This window comes from Macrotis lagotis, chromosome 2, assembly GCF_037893015.1.
Source record: "Macrotis lagotis isolate mMagLag1 chromosome 2, bilby.v1.9.chrom.fasta, whole genome shotgun sequence".
NCBI classification, from domain to species: Eukaryota; Metazoa; Chordata; class Mammalia; order Peramelemorphia; family Peramelidae; genus Macrotis; species Macrotis lagotis.
This window is the reverse complement of record NC_133659.1, coordinates 36,509,028-36,527,119: the sequence shown is the minus strand read 5'-3', so window position 1 is coordinate 36,527,119 and position 18,092 is coordinate 36,509,028. Positions and strand designations below refer to the sequence as shown.

General features: G+C 36.3%; 1 protein-coding gene across 1 annotated transcript; it reads right to left on the bottom strand.

Moving 5' to 3' along the window:
• Window positions 1-12,602: 12,602 nt before the first annotated feature.
• LOC141510970 (interleukin-1 receptor-associated kinase 1-binding protein 1-like) lies at window positions 12,603-16,724 on the bottom strand. Its single transcript, XM_074220340.1, has 2 exons — window positions 15,951-16,724; window positions 12,603-12,724 (listed from the first exon to the last, which is right to left on the bottom strand). The coding sequence occupies exons 1-2, from the start codon at window positions 16,692-16,694 to the stop codon at window positions 12,677-12,679; spliced, it is 792 nt and encodes a 263-aa protein (XP_074076441.1). The 5' UTR covers window positions 16,695-16,724; the 3' UTR covers window positions 12,603-12,676.
• Window positions 16,725-18,092: the final 1,368 nt, after the last annotated feature.

Here is an 18,092-nt window from a genome sequence, read left to right as displayed (position 1 = left end):
AGGCTTATAGTGAAGTAGAGGAAATATTAGACATAAAAATGTTTTATAATTATTAATCTGTACCTTTGTACTGACTATATATCTTCCCCTATCCCATCCCATTGTTCAAATTATTGAGATGAGATCAAGGAACTTAGTATAGTACCTTGCCCCTCCCTGAACTACAGAACTATGGTCCCAGCCCTATCCTGAATGAATTAAGTCTTTGAATTACAGCTACTTATCAACATATCTCATTACCTCATCTCTGCTCTCTGAGTTACTTGTCCCCACTTACATCTCCATATATCCCCCTTCAAAGCTCACTCCTCTTTTGATTCCTTGTCTTCCTGGAAGCTAGCCTGCTTTTGGGGAGCTTAATTTCCCATACAATCTCTCTAGCTTCTATATTTTTCCCCTATTTATCATCCCCTCATGGTGGCTTATGAGGTTGATATTGCTCCTATACCTTTCCTTACCTGTCAAGCTTACATGGTGGCTATGGTTACCTATGTTGTTTAGGTTGCTTAGGGATCAAAGGATTCTAAACTTTAGGCTTTCTTTCTCCTTAGCTTCTGCTAATCACAGTAAAACTTAAGTAAACCTTTTTGTTCCTAAAATTGCTTCTGGGTCAGAATTGGTCTTTTACAAGAATTTTTTCATGTTTAGCCCAATCCTTTAACTGGCTACATTTCTTCCCAGCAACAATAGCAATTTATTTTGCATAATGTAGAGTTCACAAAGTGAGCACACACACACACACACACACACACACACACACACACACACACACACAAACACACACCTGATGATTTAGGATTTTTTTTTGTGCTCATTTCCAGATAAAGTGAAGGGTCCTAAATTTTCACTTAGATATTAATAATTTATATGTCACTATAAAGCTATCTGTAATCTTGTCGTTTCTAATTTCCTTTGGTTTCTAGACAATGCTTTTTACTCCTTCTCCCCTTCTCCTTTGTCTCTCCTTCAGTCATATTTAATCAACTAAATGAAACAAAAAAACATTTTGTATATCCTTCAGATGAGGTCCAAGGTGGTAAAGTGGATAGAGGGCCAGGTCTGAAGTCAGACTAAGTTCAAATCTGGCCTCCGACACTTACTACCTGTAAGATCACTAAATGTGTTTCACTTTCCTCATTTGTAAAAATGAGTTGGAGAAAGAAATGGGAAACCATTCCATATCTTTGCCAAGAATACCCCAAAGGGGGTCCCAAAGAATGAGACACAACTGAAAAAGGACTGAACAACAAGAAAATATCCTTTAGAAAGTCACACTCCATCTACCCTCTTAAAAAATTCTTTTGGTTTTGGTCTCATGCTGTTTTTGCGTCACAGAAACACTTTGTGACCTTCATTCTAACATGCATCATAATTAATCTCAAATGCCAGAAAATGAGTTGAGTAGAAATGTTCTTTGCTGGTTTCTAAAGGCTTATTTTTGAAAGGACTCTGATCAGGCCATGCCATGGGAAAGGACTGTACACCCCAAGTGAGTGACATTATCTTCCATGAGGATTAGAGGCTACATAAATTCCTAGAATTATGGAGTCATCTAATCTGAATCTCTTATTTTACTGGCAAGGAAACTGAGATTAAAAAAGTGAAGTGACCATCCCAAATGTTTACAAGGAAGGACAGAGGCTCCCAATTAAAGTGAGTTCTCTCTCTACTGCAAAAATGACAGGTTAATTAATTTGACAGTAAGCAGCAAACAAAGAGAGTAAAATACATGTATTTAGAGTACTTTAGCTTCCTTATTTATTATGTTCCACATCTTCAGCAGGGTTGGGTTTTTTTTTGGTGCCTTTGAAAACAAGAATCATATTTTTAAACATTTTAATGCTTCTGTCTCATCTCTGCTTTCACTGATGATTTTACATCATTTTTCTGAACCATCTTTGGCTTTCAGTTTTCTCATCTTTAAAATGAAGGGATTGGATCAGATAATTCCTGAGATCCCTCCTAGCTCTAAATCTATCAACCTCTGACCCAGTTACTTCATAGAATATTTCTAGTGTCAGGAAATTGATTCAATGAAGCAGCTGGCTGTTGGCTTCATTACTTTCCCTAGAGCCTGGAGCTATGATTCCCAGCAACATCCACAATGCCTAGCCCTTAAACCCTCCCCAAATCAAAGTCATAATCTTGTGAGGGTCCTGACCTCCCATGCTGATGGACCTAGAGCTTCCACTGACCCCCAAATATATAATTATACAAAATCAACATACACAATTTTACAAAGGTCCTCTGGGCTCCCTTAGTTCTTGTAAGGATCTATCCTACCCTATCTCCCACCCCATACTTGCTCTTCAAAAAAAATCAGGACATAAAAAATAATAGAAGCAAAACAAACAACTAGTAGAAATGAAAAATTGATAAGACAAATGAAAAGGGAGGAAAAATCCTAAACTTCCTTTTCAAAGCAAAAGTTCTTGGTGTGATTCCTACAAGATATAACTTGTGGGATAGGGCCATGGGGCTTTGAAGTTATTCAGACCACATCTGCTCTTGGGTGCTGACATGAAAGATTGATATCCCTTTGCTTCTTTTACCCTCCTCCAAAACTCGCTCTGGAAAATAGTCTTCTCTAGAGTTCCATAGATGTGAATGACAAGGTCTCTAACTTCCATATAAACATTCAATATAAATCTATGTGCTTCTGCCAAAAGGCAGGTATTAAAACCTCCTGAGAGTGCAGAAGAATTTTTTTTTTTCCAAGGGTTCTTTGGATATTTATATTATCTGAGAGTCATGCAAAATTATCAGCTTAAAATTTAGCCTGCTATATTTGGTCAAACATTTAATTAATTCATTTCTAAAAAGTTCCTAGATTTATTGAATTTAGAGTCCTGTCTGCAGTTGTCCAGGCAGCACCAAATGATTTTGTGAGCCTCGAACTTTCTCCACCCCTGCTCTAGAAGAAAGATGGAAAGGAAGAGCAGACAGAAAGGGCAGAGCAAGCCTCTTGGTTCACTTTTGTTAGCCAGATCGATTTCTATAATCTACCTTACAGTAACCCTCACAAGATTGTGACTTTGATTTGGGAAGTGTTTAAGTCCACCCATTGTGGACTTTGCAGGGAATCATAGCTCTAGGCTCAAGGGAAAGTATTCAAGCCAACAGTCAGCTGTTTCATTGAATCATAGCCTTGATCCTTCTATTTTATTGAAGAGGAAAGTGAGGCATCTTGGTTATACCATTTACTAAAACCCATCCCTTAGGAAGAGTCTAAGAGTAGCTTCAAACCAGTCAGTTCATCTTTGAAAAGACCCAGGCACTGACATTTAGTCAAGGATTATCTTCTGTCTTCTTACTAAGTAAGGTTCCAATGGTCATATCCATTCTCTCTGTGGAAAGAGCTTGGGCAATCAAAGATCCAAACAAGTTTGGCTTCTATTAAGCCCACCAAATGTAACAGGGAACATTCCTGATCAATCCCCTTCATACTATCATGACATGGAGGTGGCCTTGGGTTCTCAAAAGCAAAGGGCAAACTCCAACAAGGTCCAATAGAAAAAGACTACAAGCCTGGTATTTGCAGGTTATTGCTATAAGGCCTGATAAATGATCATCCAGTCTTTGTTTGAAAACCTTCAGTGGCAGGGAGCTCTCTACTTCCTGGGGTAATTCATTCCACTATGGGTTAGTGATTTTGACCTCAAGGCTAGTTGTGACTTTTGGGAACTTTAGGTCTGAGAATCAACCTAGTTAAGGTAAGAGATTCCAATCATCAGGCTAACCAAAGGGAGCTAATGGCACTGCAGAGCCCAAAGACTATCTAGATCAGAAAGGGGTTATACTGGGTGGATGGAGAGAACTTAGAACATCACAGATTCTTTAATTCATTTCTGTTCAATTCAACATGCATTTAATCAGAACATTCTCAGAGAATTCAGAGCTGAACCCTGGGGCAAGAAACTCCTCAACTCTGAGGAATTCTTAATGTGTTTCCCTGGACAAATCACATTAACTTCGGGTTGCCCTAGGCAACTCTTTAAAGAGACTTCCAAGAAGTGCAGCAGATGTAACTCTGAGCCTGGAGTCAGGAAGATCTGAGTTCATATTCCACCTCAAATACCTCCTAACTGTGTGACCCTGGGCAAATCACAGCCTGTCTGCCTGCCTCAGTTTCCCCATCTGTAAAATAGGGATAATATCAGCACTTACCTCCCAGGATTGTTAGGAGGATCAAATAAAATGCTATAAATAAAGTGATTAACCCACTATCTGCTATCTCGTAGGCCCTTAATAAATGCTTTGTTTCCTTCTTTATAAGATTAGTTGAAGTGAAGGTACTGACAAATATCAGTAGAGAAAGTTTCCTGTCTCAATGAAATCATGACTCCAGTTCTCATAACTAAGTGATAAGGATTAGAAGATGGTAGGTATTATGGGATATAAAGACAAAGGAAAAAGAGTTATTGTCCTCAAGGAAAGTACATTTCAATAGAAAATATATTTCAATAAGATAGTATAGGCTATAATTTCATCAATATAGAGAACTCCCAGAAGAAGAAAATTCTTCTATCAATGCCAGTTGGAACATTTTCTATGATATAATCTTATAATCTTAAATAATTTTAATGACCTAGAACACTGAAAGGCTATGAGATTTGCCTAAAGTCCCCCAGCCAGTACAGGTCAGAGATCCCATCTCACTTCAAGGCTAACTCTTTCTCTACTAAACTAAGGCATCTCTTGAATGCAGTGGGATGGGTAGGTATTTGTATAAAAAAATATATGTTTACTTTTACTAGCCTATAACTAAAAATTAACATTTTCTCCAATTATGACAATGGGCAACCAGTATTATTCTGTGAGGGTTCTAGGTTCAGCAAAATTTGAAGAAGCACTGAGGTTCTACTTAGTGAAAATTTTTTAAAAGTCTATCATAGAATGAAATTTTTGATTATTCCCTCTTCTCTTTTATGGAATTTCTCATTTGTTTTGAAGTTTTCCATCAAAGTTAAGATTCCCTTCTTTGACTGAATAAAATGAAGGCTCTAATGACATTTCATTGGGGAAAAAATTGAATGTTTTTACTGCAAATTTAGGATTAAAAAAATACCCTAATTCTTGTGAAGTAACAAATATTAGTTATCTTCCCCTTCTCTCTGGGTTATTTCAGCAATGTGGGCATTAGGGCAGCCTTAGCATGCCTCCCTTGGGATGCCTGCTGGCTTATCCTACAGATTAGATTAGAGCTCACTTTCCAATAATAAATGAAAAATTGGACACCAAGCAAATTAATATATAGCTATTACAGTTGCCAAAGCTAATTACATTTATTATACTGATGAGACCCTTTGTGGCCCACCTTAGCCTTTGTAACATAAATGAAAATTAATGTATTCAATTAACCTTTAAAATAGGGGTTCTTAGTCTGGGGTTTGTGAACTTGTTTAAATTTTTTTGTATCTTTATTTCAGTATAATTGGTTTCCTTGATATTTTTAATATATTTAAAAAATATTATTTTGAGAAGGCATCATTTTACCAGGTTATTCCAAGAGTCCATGACACAAAAAAAGGTTAAGAACTCTTACTTTATATAACCTCCCTCCTGCCAGAAAGTAAAGTCTGGATAATTGTAGATTATAGATCATTAATTGGGGTGTGTGTGTGTGTGTGTGTGTGTGTGTGTGTGTGTGTGTATGTATGTAAAATCATTATAATCATATATACCTGTGGGCATATAGATATGTATACATATAAGTTGCCTAGATATCTATATATTTGTATATGTTTGTGTGTGAGAGAGAGATAGAAAAATAGAAAAGATATAGAAGAGAGAGGGAGAGGGGAAGGAAGGGAAATCTCTCTATATATTATAGAGAGAGAGAGGGAGGGGGATGGGGAGGAGGGGAGATATATGTATAGGGGAGGGGGAGGGGAGGGGGAGAGAGAGAGAGAGAGAGAGAGAGAGAGAGAGAGAGAGAGAAGAGAGAGAGAGAAATATCAACCATCACGCTCAAGGGAGTAAATAAAGTTTCCTATTTACCTGCTCCCACATGATTTGAGTTTTTTCTGAGAACTGTTCAAAGTCAATTTGTTCCCAAAGGGAGGGCAGAAGAATGACATGTTTTTCTATCTGTGTTTGTCTAAGCCAAGAACAATGCCTCTAAAGAGAAATGTGAGCATTGTGCAGCCCATGGCCCTGGGACCTTAATGGTGCTCTGTTTTGCAGAATGATGCTTTCAGAAGTCCTCCCAAATGCCTGTTTAATATTGCTCCATTTGGTACTTTGACCTCAGTTTAATCTGAACAGGCCATATGCAGCCACTCTCTTTCAAAATAATGACACCAGCATTCCACCAGTGTCAGAGGGCTTCAAGTAATGCTCTTCAAGCAAAAGATATTCCCAGAAGCAGTTGAGTGTTTCCAGATTTTACTTTTTAAAAACTACATGTGATAAATCTAGTAGAAAGTGAGACCAGAGGGTAATAGGGAAAAAAAGAATTTTAAGACTGAATTTATTCTTTAAATTATTTTTTAAAAACAGAAAGCTTTCTTCTTTACTACCATGGTAGGCAATACATATTTTCCCTACAAATATACATAACAGACTCACTCCTATTGCCACTTGGACTTGAATTTATACTCAGCACAAGGCTGAGTGAGATCTGTTGCTAAATTGCCAGGGGATCTGTGACTGTCTACTTTATTACTCTATTTTTCTTTTTTGAATTTTCTTTTTTATTGTGAACTTAATCAACATCAACAAATATGAAAATTTCAGGATACAAAGAATGAAAAAGATAATTACGCATGAAACCATGGTTTTGTTACAGAGTTTGTTTTAAAGAAAATTAATAATAAATTTAATACAAGAGTAGTAAAATTTTCCTGTTTTTGTCCCCTTCTGAATGTGTCTGTGTGTGTGTGTGTGTGTGTGTGTGTGTGTGTGTGTGTGTGTGTGTTTGTATGTGACTATGAGATATAAATAGACCCAATCTGTGGAGTTTTTGAAATTTTTTTATGAATGCTGTTTTCTTTCAAAAGAAAAAAGGCTATTTTCTTTCTTTCTCTTCCTCTTCCTCCCTCTCTGCCTCCCTCTTTCATTCCTTAAATCTTCTCTCCCTCTCCATTCTTCTCTTCCTTCCTTTTCCCCTTCCTTCTTTCTTCCCCCTTCCTTTCCTGCCTTACTCACCCTTGGATTACTCTTGCCATCCACTATCTTCACTCCTCATGAACTGCCAAAATAGAGCATGAAATGGAAAAAATAATAAATCTGTAATGACTGGATGCTCTACAAATTTGTTACATAACCCCAACTGGGTGCCCAAAAATTGTGGCAAGGCAATCTTTTTAAACTTCTTTGACTTACTGGCCCACCTATCATAGTAGCTCTTCCAAACCTTTTCAAACTTCCCAATGCTTCTCCTCCTCTTCACTCTTTCAGCTAAAAACCTTTCATATTTCACTAAAAAAAACCCCAAAACTGAAGCTCTCTCTCCCCTCTTCTTCATGGCATATCACTCAATTGCCTTCCACCATTTTGTCTTTCTTTATCCATTTCTTATGAGACAAGGCGGATGTCCTCCTTGACAAGGTAACTACTCTACATGCACAAGCGATCCCATTCCATCCCAACTTCTCCAGTAGAATGTCACCTATCATCTCTACTTTCTTTTATCTTTAATCTCTCTTTATTCTACTGATTCCTTCCCCATTGCCTACAAAAGTGCCTCTGTCTCTATCAACCTCAAAAACCCCTCACTTGATCCATCTATCCCTGCTAGCTACCATTTCCCTTTCATGACTAATTTCCTTGAGTGAGCCAACTATATGAAGGGTACCTCTCTATTTTTTCTTACTCTCTTCTGAACTCTCTACAGGTCCCTGATTTCATCATTTAGTTGAAACTCTTCTATCCAAAATGGCCAGTGATCTCTTTCTGATGTTATTGTTGTTTTTGCAGAGCAGTGGGGTTAAGTGACTTGCCCAAGGTTACATAATTAATACGTATCAAGTGTTGGATGTTGGATTTGAACTCAGGTCCTCTTGATGGCAGGGTCAGTGCCCTTTCTAATCTACTGTGCCACCTAGCTGCCCACAATGATCTCTAACGGTCACTTCTCCATTCTTGACTTCAGTTTTTGACACTATCAATCATCCTCTTCTTGATACTCTCTTCTCTTGAGGTTTTTATGTCCCTGCTCTCTTCTGGTTCAATTCCTACTTATATGCCATTCCTTCTAAGTCTCTTTGACTAGATCTTCATTCAGTCAACTGCTAACCATGGATGCCTGCCCCCCGCCTCCCCAGAACTCTGTTCTGAGTCCTCATCTATTCTCCTACTATACTATTTCACCTGGTGATCTCACCAGGTAGTAGGGACTCGATTTTCATTTCTAGGAAGATTTTCAGTTATATTTCCCTAGTCCTAACTTCTTCCTGGTGGCAGCTAGGTGGCACAGTGAGATAGATAGAGTGCTGGACCTGAAGTCAGAATGACTCATTTTCCTGAGTACAATTCAGGTCTCGGCTTTGTGTGACCCTGGTAAAGTCACTGAATTCTGTTTGCCTCATTTTCCTCATTTGTACAATGATCTAGAGAAGGAAATGGCAAACCCCATCAGTATCATTGCAAGAAAACTTCAAATGGGGTCACTGAACTACTTCTTTCCTGGCCTCCAGTCTCATATTGCCCACTATTTATTGAATATCTTATAGACATCTTGAATTCAATATGAACAAAATTCTACTCTCTGCCCCCCTCCTTTGCTCACTTCCCTATTATTATCAAGGGTACCATCATCCTCCTGGTCATCCTGTCCCACCTTACTCCCTATGTGGTATCTAGACTCTGATTCTCTCAAATCCCACTCCCCATAATCAATCAGTTATTAATTCCTATCTTTTCTATCTTGGTGAAACCTCTCACAGATGCCCCCTTCTCTCCTTTCATATGGCCACCATCCTGGTACAGATTCATATCACCTCATCCTGAATCGTAGTAATCTTTTGACTTACCTTGTTTCAATTCTTTTCCTCCTCCAGTTCATCCTCCACTAAGCAGTCAAATTAATCTTCTTAAATTCTGGGTCTGGTCTTGTAACCTCCCTACTCAATAAGGATGCCTTATCATCTCCACGGCCTTCTCACTAGTCCTCAAGCACAACATTCCATTTCCTGACTTCTTTATCTTTACTGTCTGTCCCATATGCTTAACTCTTTCCCTCTTTATTTATACCTTCTAGCTTTCCTGGCTTCTTTCAAGTTCCAACCAAAGTTCTACCTACTACAATAAGGCATTCCCTGAATGCCTTAAACTTATTGTCTTCTTTCTGAGATTATGTCCAACACACACACACACACACACACACACACACACACACACACATTCACATTTATATTCTGTTTGTTCATGCTATTTACATATTTTTATATTTTTTTCCTTCATTAGATTGTGAGCTTCTTAATAGCAGAGACCTTTTTAGCCTTTCTTTGTATCCCCAATGTTTAGCATAATGGAAGTTTGATAAATGCTTACTGAGTGAACTAAAACAGGAAAATAAAACAAAAGTGACATAATAATCAAAATAGAAGGACAAGGAAAAATTTGGCTTTCTATGCATAAGGGAAGAGTTCATGACTCAGAAAATAAAATGGACAATTTTTAAAAAGGTTTTGCACAAACAAAACCAATGCAATTAAAATTGGAAGGGAACTCAGTTAACTAAGGAAAAAATCTTTATCACCATTTTATCTAATAAAGGACTATATAAAAAAACTGATTCAAATTTCTAAGAACAAAAACAATTCCTTAATAGATCACTGGTTTGTGGATATGAACAGTTCTTTTCTTTTCTTTTCTTTTCTTTTCTTTTCTTTTCTTTTCTTTTCTTTTTTAGGTTTTTGCAAGGCAAATGGGGTTAAGTGGCTTGCCCAAGGCCACACAGCTAGGTAATTATTAAGTGTCTGAGGCCAGATTTGAACCCAGGTACTCCTGACTCCAAGGCTGGTGCTTTATCCACTATGCCACCTAGCCACCCCTTGAACAGTTATTTTCCAAGGAAGAAAACCAAACTACCAATAACCATAATTTTTAAAAAGTTCCAAATCACTAAAAAGTGCAAATTAAAGCATTTTTTGAAGTTTCATCTAACGTTCACCAAAATCAGAAAAATGACAAAAAAGAGAAAGAGAGAGAGAGAGAGAGAGAGAGAGAAGAAGAAGAAGAAGAAGAAGAAGAAGAAGAAGAAGAAGAAGAAGAAGAAGAAATGTTTAGAAAGTCTATGGAAAACAGTCATTATTGTAATGAGAATAACAACAGTGCACAGTTGGTAAAGTTGCAAATTAGTTCAGCCATTCTGGAAAGCTATTTGGAACTAAGTCCTTGAAATTACTAAACTGCATACCCTTTGATCCAACAAAATCATCATTAGGCATAAAAGGAACCATGTGTGCAAAAGATATTTATAACAGCTCTCTTTGTAGTAGGAAAATGTTGAAAACTTACAGGGTTCCCGCGTATTGGGAATGGCTAAACAAATTATGTAATATCTATATAATTATAAAGCATAAAAATAACAAAACAGATGCTTTTAGAGAAAATTGGGAAGACCTCTACCAATTAATGCAGAATAAAGTAAACAGAATTAGGCAGACAAGCTACATCATAACACTATTATAAAGAAAAACAACTTTGAAAGACTTGAAAACCCTTTTCAAAGCAATGACAAATCATTCAAAGAAACATGCGATTTATCTCCCAAAAAGGAGATAAACCTAAAAATCCAGAATTAGCACACACACACACACACACACACACACACACACACAAACATATATAATTCTCAAAATCTAGAATGAGTGTGTATGTTCATGGGTGTATTGTGTGGAGGTACATTTTATATATATATATATATGTATGTGTATATATATATATATATATATATAGTTACAGTTATAGCTATTGTTATTGCTATTTGGTCATTTCATTCTTGTCCTACTCTTTGTGACCTCATTTGGGTTTTTTTTTTTTTGCAAAAATTCTGGCCATTCCCTTCTCGGCTCATTTTACAGATAAGAGTTAAGGGACTTGCTCTATAAATAAAAAAAAGTTTTAAATTTAATTTTTAAAATTTAAGCACCTTAGGGAATAGGTTCAGAAAATAAATAGCTTTGCTAAGAGCTAATTTTGTCTATTTGTGAATATACATGGAAATCACAAAAGTGGGGGCTCATGAGACATAGTGATAAAAGTGGGTACTCATTGGGTATCCTAATATCTACAAGAGTATTAGCTATCCTTTGAGGCCTCAATCAAATATGAATACAAGTTGGGGGGAACACACAGAAGGAGGATTATAATATAAAACCCAATAGAGAGGTTTTCTTTATTCAACCAATAAAACACTCAGCTTTCTTTTATATTTGCTGTATGATATGTACCAACTCTTCAAGTTTCCCTGAAGCAAGATCTATTATCTCCTGAGAATTTTTAAATTTTCTTTGAAAAATGCTACTAGATATTTTGTGAGATGTCAGAATAACTTTCAAATTCCATTTGTTTTCTCTAAGAACTGTGAGCATTTCATTCACTCCATGTATGACTTACTGGAAATAATTAAACATTCCTCACTGTTTCTAATGATCTTAAGTGACACAATATTTGATGGCTAACACCATATTGGATTATTTGAATTCCTTCCACCAAAATGTTTTGCTCTTTGATCATTTTCATATCCTTGTCTTGATAAAACTATTCTCATTAAAAATTACATTGTCCTGGATCTTTCTATTTCTCTACAGATAGTGCTAATGAGAGTAAAATGTTGACTTCAGTGGTGGTATGTTCTACAAGTTTCTTATTCTAGAGAATAGCAATTAATATATCACTTTTGAAATGCAACAAATTGCAAATATGAAGTATTACATAATGCACATGTTAAGTTCTTAAAATTGCAAACCATGCCCTTCATTTTGGTAAAAAAAAAAAGTAATGGTGAAGTTTTTAAAGCTGTTACAAAAATGTAAGATTTCACATTTTAAAAAGTTCTTATCTAAATAAGTTACTATGCAGAAACTACTACAAGTATCAGTCAACACTACACTAATTTAATAATTGCCCCAATTTTATTTCAGAAAAGCAAATAATAATAAACCTATAACTAACATTTATATAACTCTTGCAAAGCTCTTTATAAGTATTATCTCATGTTGTCCTCACATAACCCTGGGAAATAGGTGCTATTACTAACTTCAATTTATAGATAAGGCAAAAGAGGTAGGCAGTGAATAAGTGACTTGCTCAGGGTCCCATAATTGGCAAATGTCAGACTGGCTTTGAGTTCTGGCCTTTCTGACTCCAATTCCATAGCTCTATCCATTGTATTAATTAATTGCTTCAGAAAAAGGTAAAAAAATATATAAAAATCCTAGAATTTTTCCCCCAATTCTAGAAAATGAGTATTTGATTTAGAAAAGGTGGATCACAATTCCTTAAATTTAACTCAATATTTTAGTCATGAAAAAATTTAAAAATTTTAGCTCACATGAATAATGCTTTGTATTTTAATCAATCAATAAACATTTAAGAACTTGCTATTATGCTAAGTGCCAGAGATACAAAAAGAGGCAAAAGAACTTTACAAAGTTCTTTACAACTTTACAAAATTCTTTCATCGCAACAATTCCATAAGATGCCTTGTGTCAGTGCTATTTCCACTTTAAAGATGAGGAGACTCAAGTTCTGGGATATATTCCAAGTCACATAGCTAGGAAGAGAGAGATCCAGTATTCACACCAAGTTCTTCTGTTTTCAGGTCCAAAGCATTATAGGATAATACATTATGTCCTGATAATTAATTATGAACTTGAGAAGTTTTAGTACCCATCTTGTAATGCTTGATTTTTTATTCACTTTTCCACTATTATTTGAATGGAAAAAAGTTATTTATAAAACTATATTAATAGGCATGAATAATGAAAGCAACCTTCAAGAATGGTTACAGAGTGTATTCTTATTTGCATATAAATGAAATAATTGTGTTCGTGTCAGAGGAAAAAATTATATAAAGTGAATTTTTTTTTACCATGCAAACCAATATCATAAATATGCAGGTCATAACTTGTAGGTTCATAATGTTTTGTTTTATCTTTCATTATGTTAAGATGACTAAAAATCAGATTACACTAATCAAACATTACTTCATTTACATATACCTTACACATTAAAAATGTATATATATATATATATTTTCATATGAATTTCAAGAAATAAATGAATGAAAAAGCATTTATTAAGTGATTACTATGCTATGCTATGGCACTGTGCTAAGCATTGGACATACAAATGCATAAGTATAACAAATTTTGATCTTAAGGAGCTCCCATTCTAATGGAGGGGATACAATTCTTGTAGGGAAGGTTGATCAGGGAGGGTATTTGGGTATAAGAACTCAGAAGGAGTGGAATAATGGAGACGGGTGACTGGTATGCTCTTTTCAGAAATAACAGTTGAGTTTTGATGACTTTTCCCAGAATTATGGGGATAGCTGGAAGTAGAATAGTACATGTTTGGCAACTAGAGTAATGGAAAGAAGAAATAGGAGGAAACATGGGTTGGGATGGAGCTGGCTAGATATAGTAGTCTCTCCCAAATCAGTTTCATAACTGAGTGATTGAATTCCTGCAAGATATGCTATCAGGAATTTGGGTTTATAAATGCAAGGTAGGAAGATCATAGGATTAAAGTATGGTCAGGTATAGTGAGTTCTCAGTTGATTATTTTAGATAAATATTGAAATTTTGTTAAAAAATGACTGAATTCATAAAAACTATCCTTTATTTGGATATTTTGTGAGAACCCTAATGTGTCTGTTTTACAATTTTCAACATCATGATTGAAGGAACCATCATTCTTCTAATCACTCTCTTCATAACTTTGGGAACCGTCATTGATCTTTACTTTCCTTGAATCTCTATACATTATCAGTTGCCAAGTTTTATCAATCCTGTGTCCACAATATCTATCCTTTTCTCTCTAGTCATGTAATTTTTAACTCTATTTTAGGCCTTCATAACCTTCCACTCAGATTATTGCAATTGTCTAATAATTAGAGTTCCTATTCCAGGTTCTCTCTTCTCAATCTTTTTTTTTCTTTACGTTTTGCAAGGCAAATGGGGTTAAGTGGCTTGCCAAAGGCCACACAGCTAAGTAATTAGTAAGTGTCTGAGGATGGATTTGAACTCAGTTACTCCTGACTCCAAGGTCAGTGCTCTATCCACTGTGCCACCTGGCCACCCCTAAATCTATTATCTTTACAATTGCCAAATTCATCTTCCTAAAACAGACTTGACTATGTCACTCAAAAAATTCAAAGGCTCCCTATTGGTTCTAGGAATAAATAGAATATCCTTAGTCTGACAGTTAATGCCATCTCTACTCTTTCTCCAACCTTTCCCCTTCCCACATAATTTTATTCCAGCCAAACTGGTCTGTTAACTAGCCCACATACATGACTATTCATCTTCGGCCTTCACACCAGTGACCAGGTTTTCTGGTTGCCTGCCATATTTGTTTTTTATTTTTTATTTTTTCCTTTCTCATTTAAATATATTTATTTTATATCTAAAATCATTACTTGTAATTTATATAAACTGTAAACTTCAAATGATCTTGTTTTGTTTTTTTCCTTTATTTTATCCTAGCTCAGTCTTTAGTCTGGTTGTCTGTTTGAGGGTTCCACACATGTAGTATCTATCATTCCCTCAATGTTGAATTTTTTTATTTTAGCTATTTTCAGTCAAATGGATCACTTCTGTAATGGGAACAAATTAAGAATTCTGGAAAACTGCTGATTGTCTATTTGACCTTTCCTTCTTTAGTTTCCTTCTCTCTTTGATTAATAAAGATTTTCCAAGTGACTGATCAACAAGCTGACATACTTCTTGAGCTGTTTTTGTTGCTACTTTTGGGCATCATGATTCTTTTATCCTAGACGACTTGCAATGATCATTTGCTTAGGATATTGCATCATTCCCTCTCCATAACTAAAACTAAGGCTGTGCTTCTTCCAGGTATATGTTCCCTTACTCCAATCTTCAAGTATGATGTCAACCTTACCTTCTACTTACTTTCATAGTTGCTGTATTAGCCTAACTTTGGCTGACATTAAAAAAATTATAAACTCCTTGAAGCAGTATTATGTATGCCTTTAACATGAAACTTAAACCTAAAAGTATTTGCTGGTATTCCAGATTTTCAAGTTTTACAAAATTTCATCAATAAATTAATTTTGAAAAATGGAAGTTGCATAAAAAAATTAACTGATATCCAGTTATTTTTAACATCACTTAATATTTCACAAAGTATTTAGTTTTGGCAGTTTTTGTTGTAATACAGAAGCTGAAACCAAATATAAATGTAAAACTTCAGTCATGTGATGAAGCAAGGCAGATTAATTTATGATATTATTACACTCTCAATTTACGTTTAATACATCCACTGCATATGGTGTTAGACTTAAAAAAAAAGCCAGTAAATAGAATGGAAAGCACTCCATGGACATATCCATGAAAATCAGTCTAGAAATTTTTTTAAAGTCAGGAAAAGAGAAAAGATATCTAATAATGCAAATACTATAACATCAAATTCTGTTTTCATAGTTTCAAATAGAAAAATGTAATAAAAGTGATATATTACCATAAAAGAAGAATGTGGCAAAAATGGGAACTGAAAGCAAAAACTGAAGATAAGGAACACAAAGATTTTACATATGCTGTAGGGTTCCATTTTTTTTTTAGCTGACAATGGACAGCTAAAATCTGGTATTCTATTGATCAGTATAAAGAAAAACTTTATTAAAATTATACAAATTTAATCATGGTTTTTGATGATTACATAAAAAAGCTATAAAAATGAAAAATGCTTGGTTATGAAGAATTTTAAATCACTTTTTTCTTCTTTTCCTTTTTCTTAACCTCAAAGTTTAAAAATACCTTGGAAGAAGCATATATAGTTGCACTTTGGATTTTCTGTTGTATACTTAGTGAACCTGCTAGGTCAGATAATTGCTGGTTGTCTATTTGACCTTCCCATTCTTTTGTCTCCTCTTCTTTGATTAATAAAGGTTTTCCAAGTGACTGACCAACAAGCTGACATACTTCTTGAGCTTTTCGCCATGCATTCTCAACAGCAGAGAGACAGACTTGCCGTCTAAGATTTTCAATTGCTCCTGGTGTATGATAAAACTGAGGAGGACTGATAACAACTGAACTATCTAGCTTTTCAACAAGAAAGTTACAAATATCCTGCATTTTTCCAAATTCAGTGAATGTAATGCAGATCTCCGCTTCCATGTGATAAGCATTTTCTATTCTACTAAAATCCTTTGTCACAGTTACGTTTTCTGCCTGGGCGGCCGGCTTCTGCAGGTTCTGCGTGATGTAGTCCAGGCGGCGGCCCACGCTGTTCTTGGCCTCGGCGGCCGAGGTTTTGGTGCTGCTGATCTTGACCGTCACCGAGGCCCGGTCGGGGCCGCAAGACCTCTGGGCCGCGCCGCTCACGTGCACCTCGCGGGCAGGATTCTGCGCCCAGGCCAGGGCCGGGGCACATGGGGGCAGCTGGGTGTTGGGGTTCGGCGGCGCCTCCCCGTTGGGGCCCGGGATGTCATCCCGGCCCCTCTCGCTTAGCGGTGCCAGCTCGGCCAACACCCGGGACTGGCTTGTGGCGGGCCAAGGCATGGAAACCCATCTCAGGTCCCCATGGCAACTGCGCACTACGGTGCCCTGGGAGGGGCTTGCCTGCCATGCTTGGATTGTACTCCCTCTTCAACTCTATCTCTCAGAATTCCTAGAATTTTCAATCTTCAAAGCTCCCATGACCTACTCTTTCAAGATACTTTGGCTACACAGAGATGGTCACACGCTTGATCTTTCTTTCCACTATCCACTATCTACTATCAAGAACCCTGAAATTCCTTTATAGGATCATAGTCTTCCACCATTTCATCTCTTCTTAAACTTTATTACTCCTAAAAGTATTCTCCTCATCAAGACTTCCAATTCTTCTGCCCATCATTATTTGCCTTGGACATCACCCCTGCTCTGACTTGACTCTCCTCCATTTCTTTGGATAATCTGGTCAACTCTACATAAAGTTTTACTTTTTAATCCTTTGTTCTTTCATCCTATAGCTCCTCATGCTTTGTCAAATCCCAACATGGACTATTTTCATCATCCATCTCTCTGATACAGGGTTATTGAACAGAACCTGAAAGAAGTCACAATCATGCTGACTAGGAGCATTTTACATTTCAGTCAAATAATCTCAACTAAGCTCTTACTATATTACTACTACTACTACTACTACTACTACTACTACCACCACCACCACTACTACTACTACTACTACTACTACTACTACTACTACTACTACTACTACTACTACTACTACTACATAACACTTTAAAGTTTGAAGAGTGCTTACAACTTCATTTTATCATCACAACAATTCTGGGAGGTAGAATCTACAAATGAAGAAACTGTGGCAAACAGAGGTTAAAAGTTATGTGATCAGAGTTATATACCATATAAGTATTGAAAGCTGGACCTGAAGTTAGGTCTTTCTGACTCCACTTATAATGTTCATTTCACTGAACCACCAAACTACCTCTATTTCTCTCTAATTGATTCTTATGTCCTCCTGACTCTAGGTGGGTGCTCTATCCACTGCACCACCTATCTACCCCTTAATTGATTTTCTATCTATTCACAGCAATGATTGCTCCAAACCTCTTTTCTCTTCAAGCATCCCCTACCACCTTCCTCCTCTTCACTTTTTCTTTCTCATACTTTACTGAGAAAGGAGAGATCATGCCTCTTGAACTATTTTTTTTAGGTTTTTTTTTTGCAAGGCAAATGGGGTTAAGTAGCTTGCCCAAGGCCACACAGCTAGGTCATTATGAAGTGTCTGAGACCGGATTTGAACCCAGGTACTCCTGAGTCCAAGGCCGGTGCTTTATCCACTATGCCACCTAGCCGCCCCCATCATGAACTATTTTGACTTCCCTCTTCTCAACTCAAAATTCTTTGATATCATAACTTTTTCTTCCTTTAATATCTGAAAGAGTCTCCTCCAAG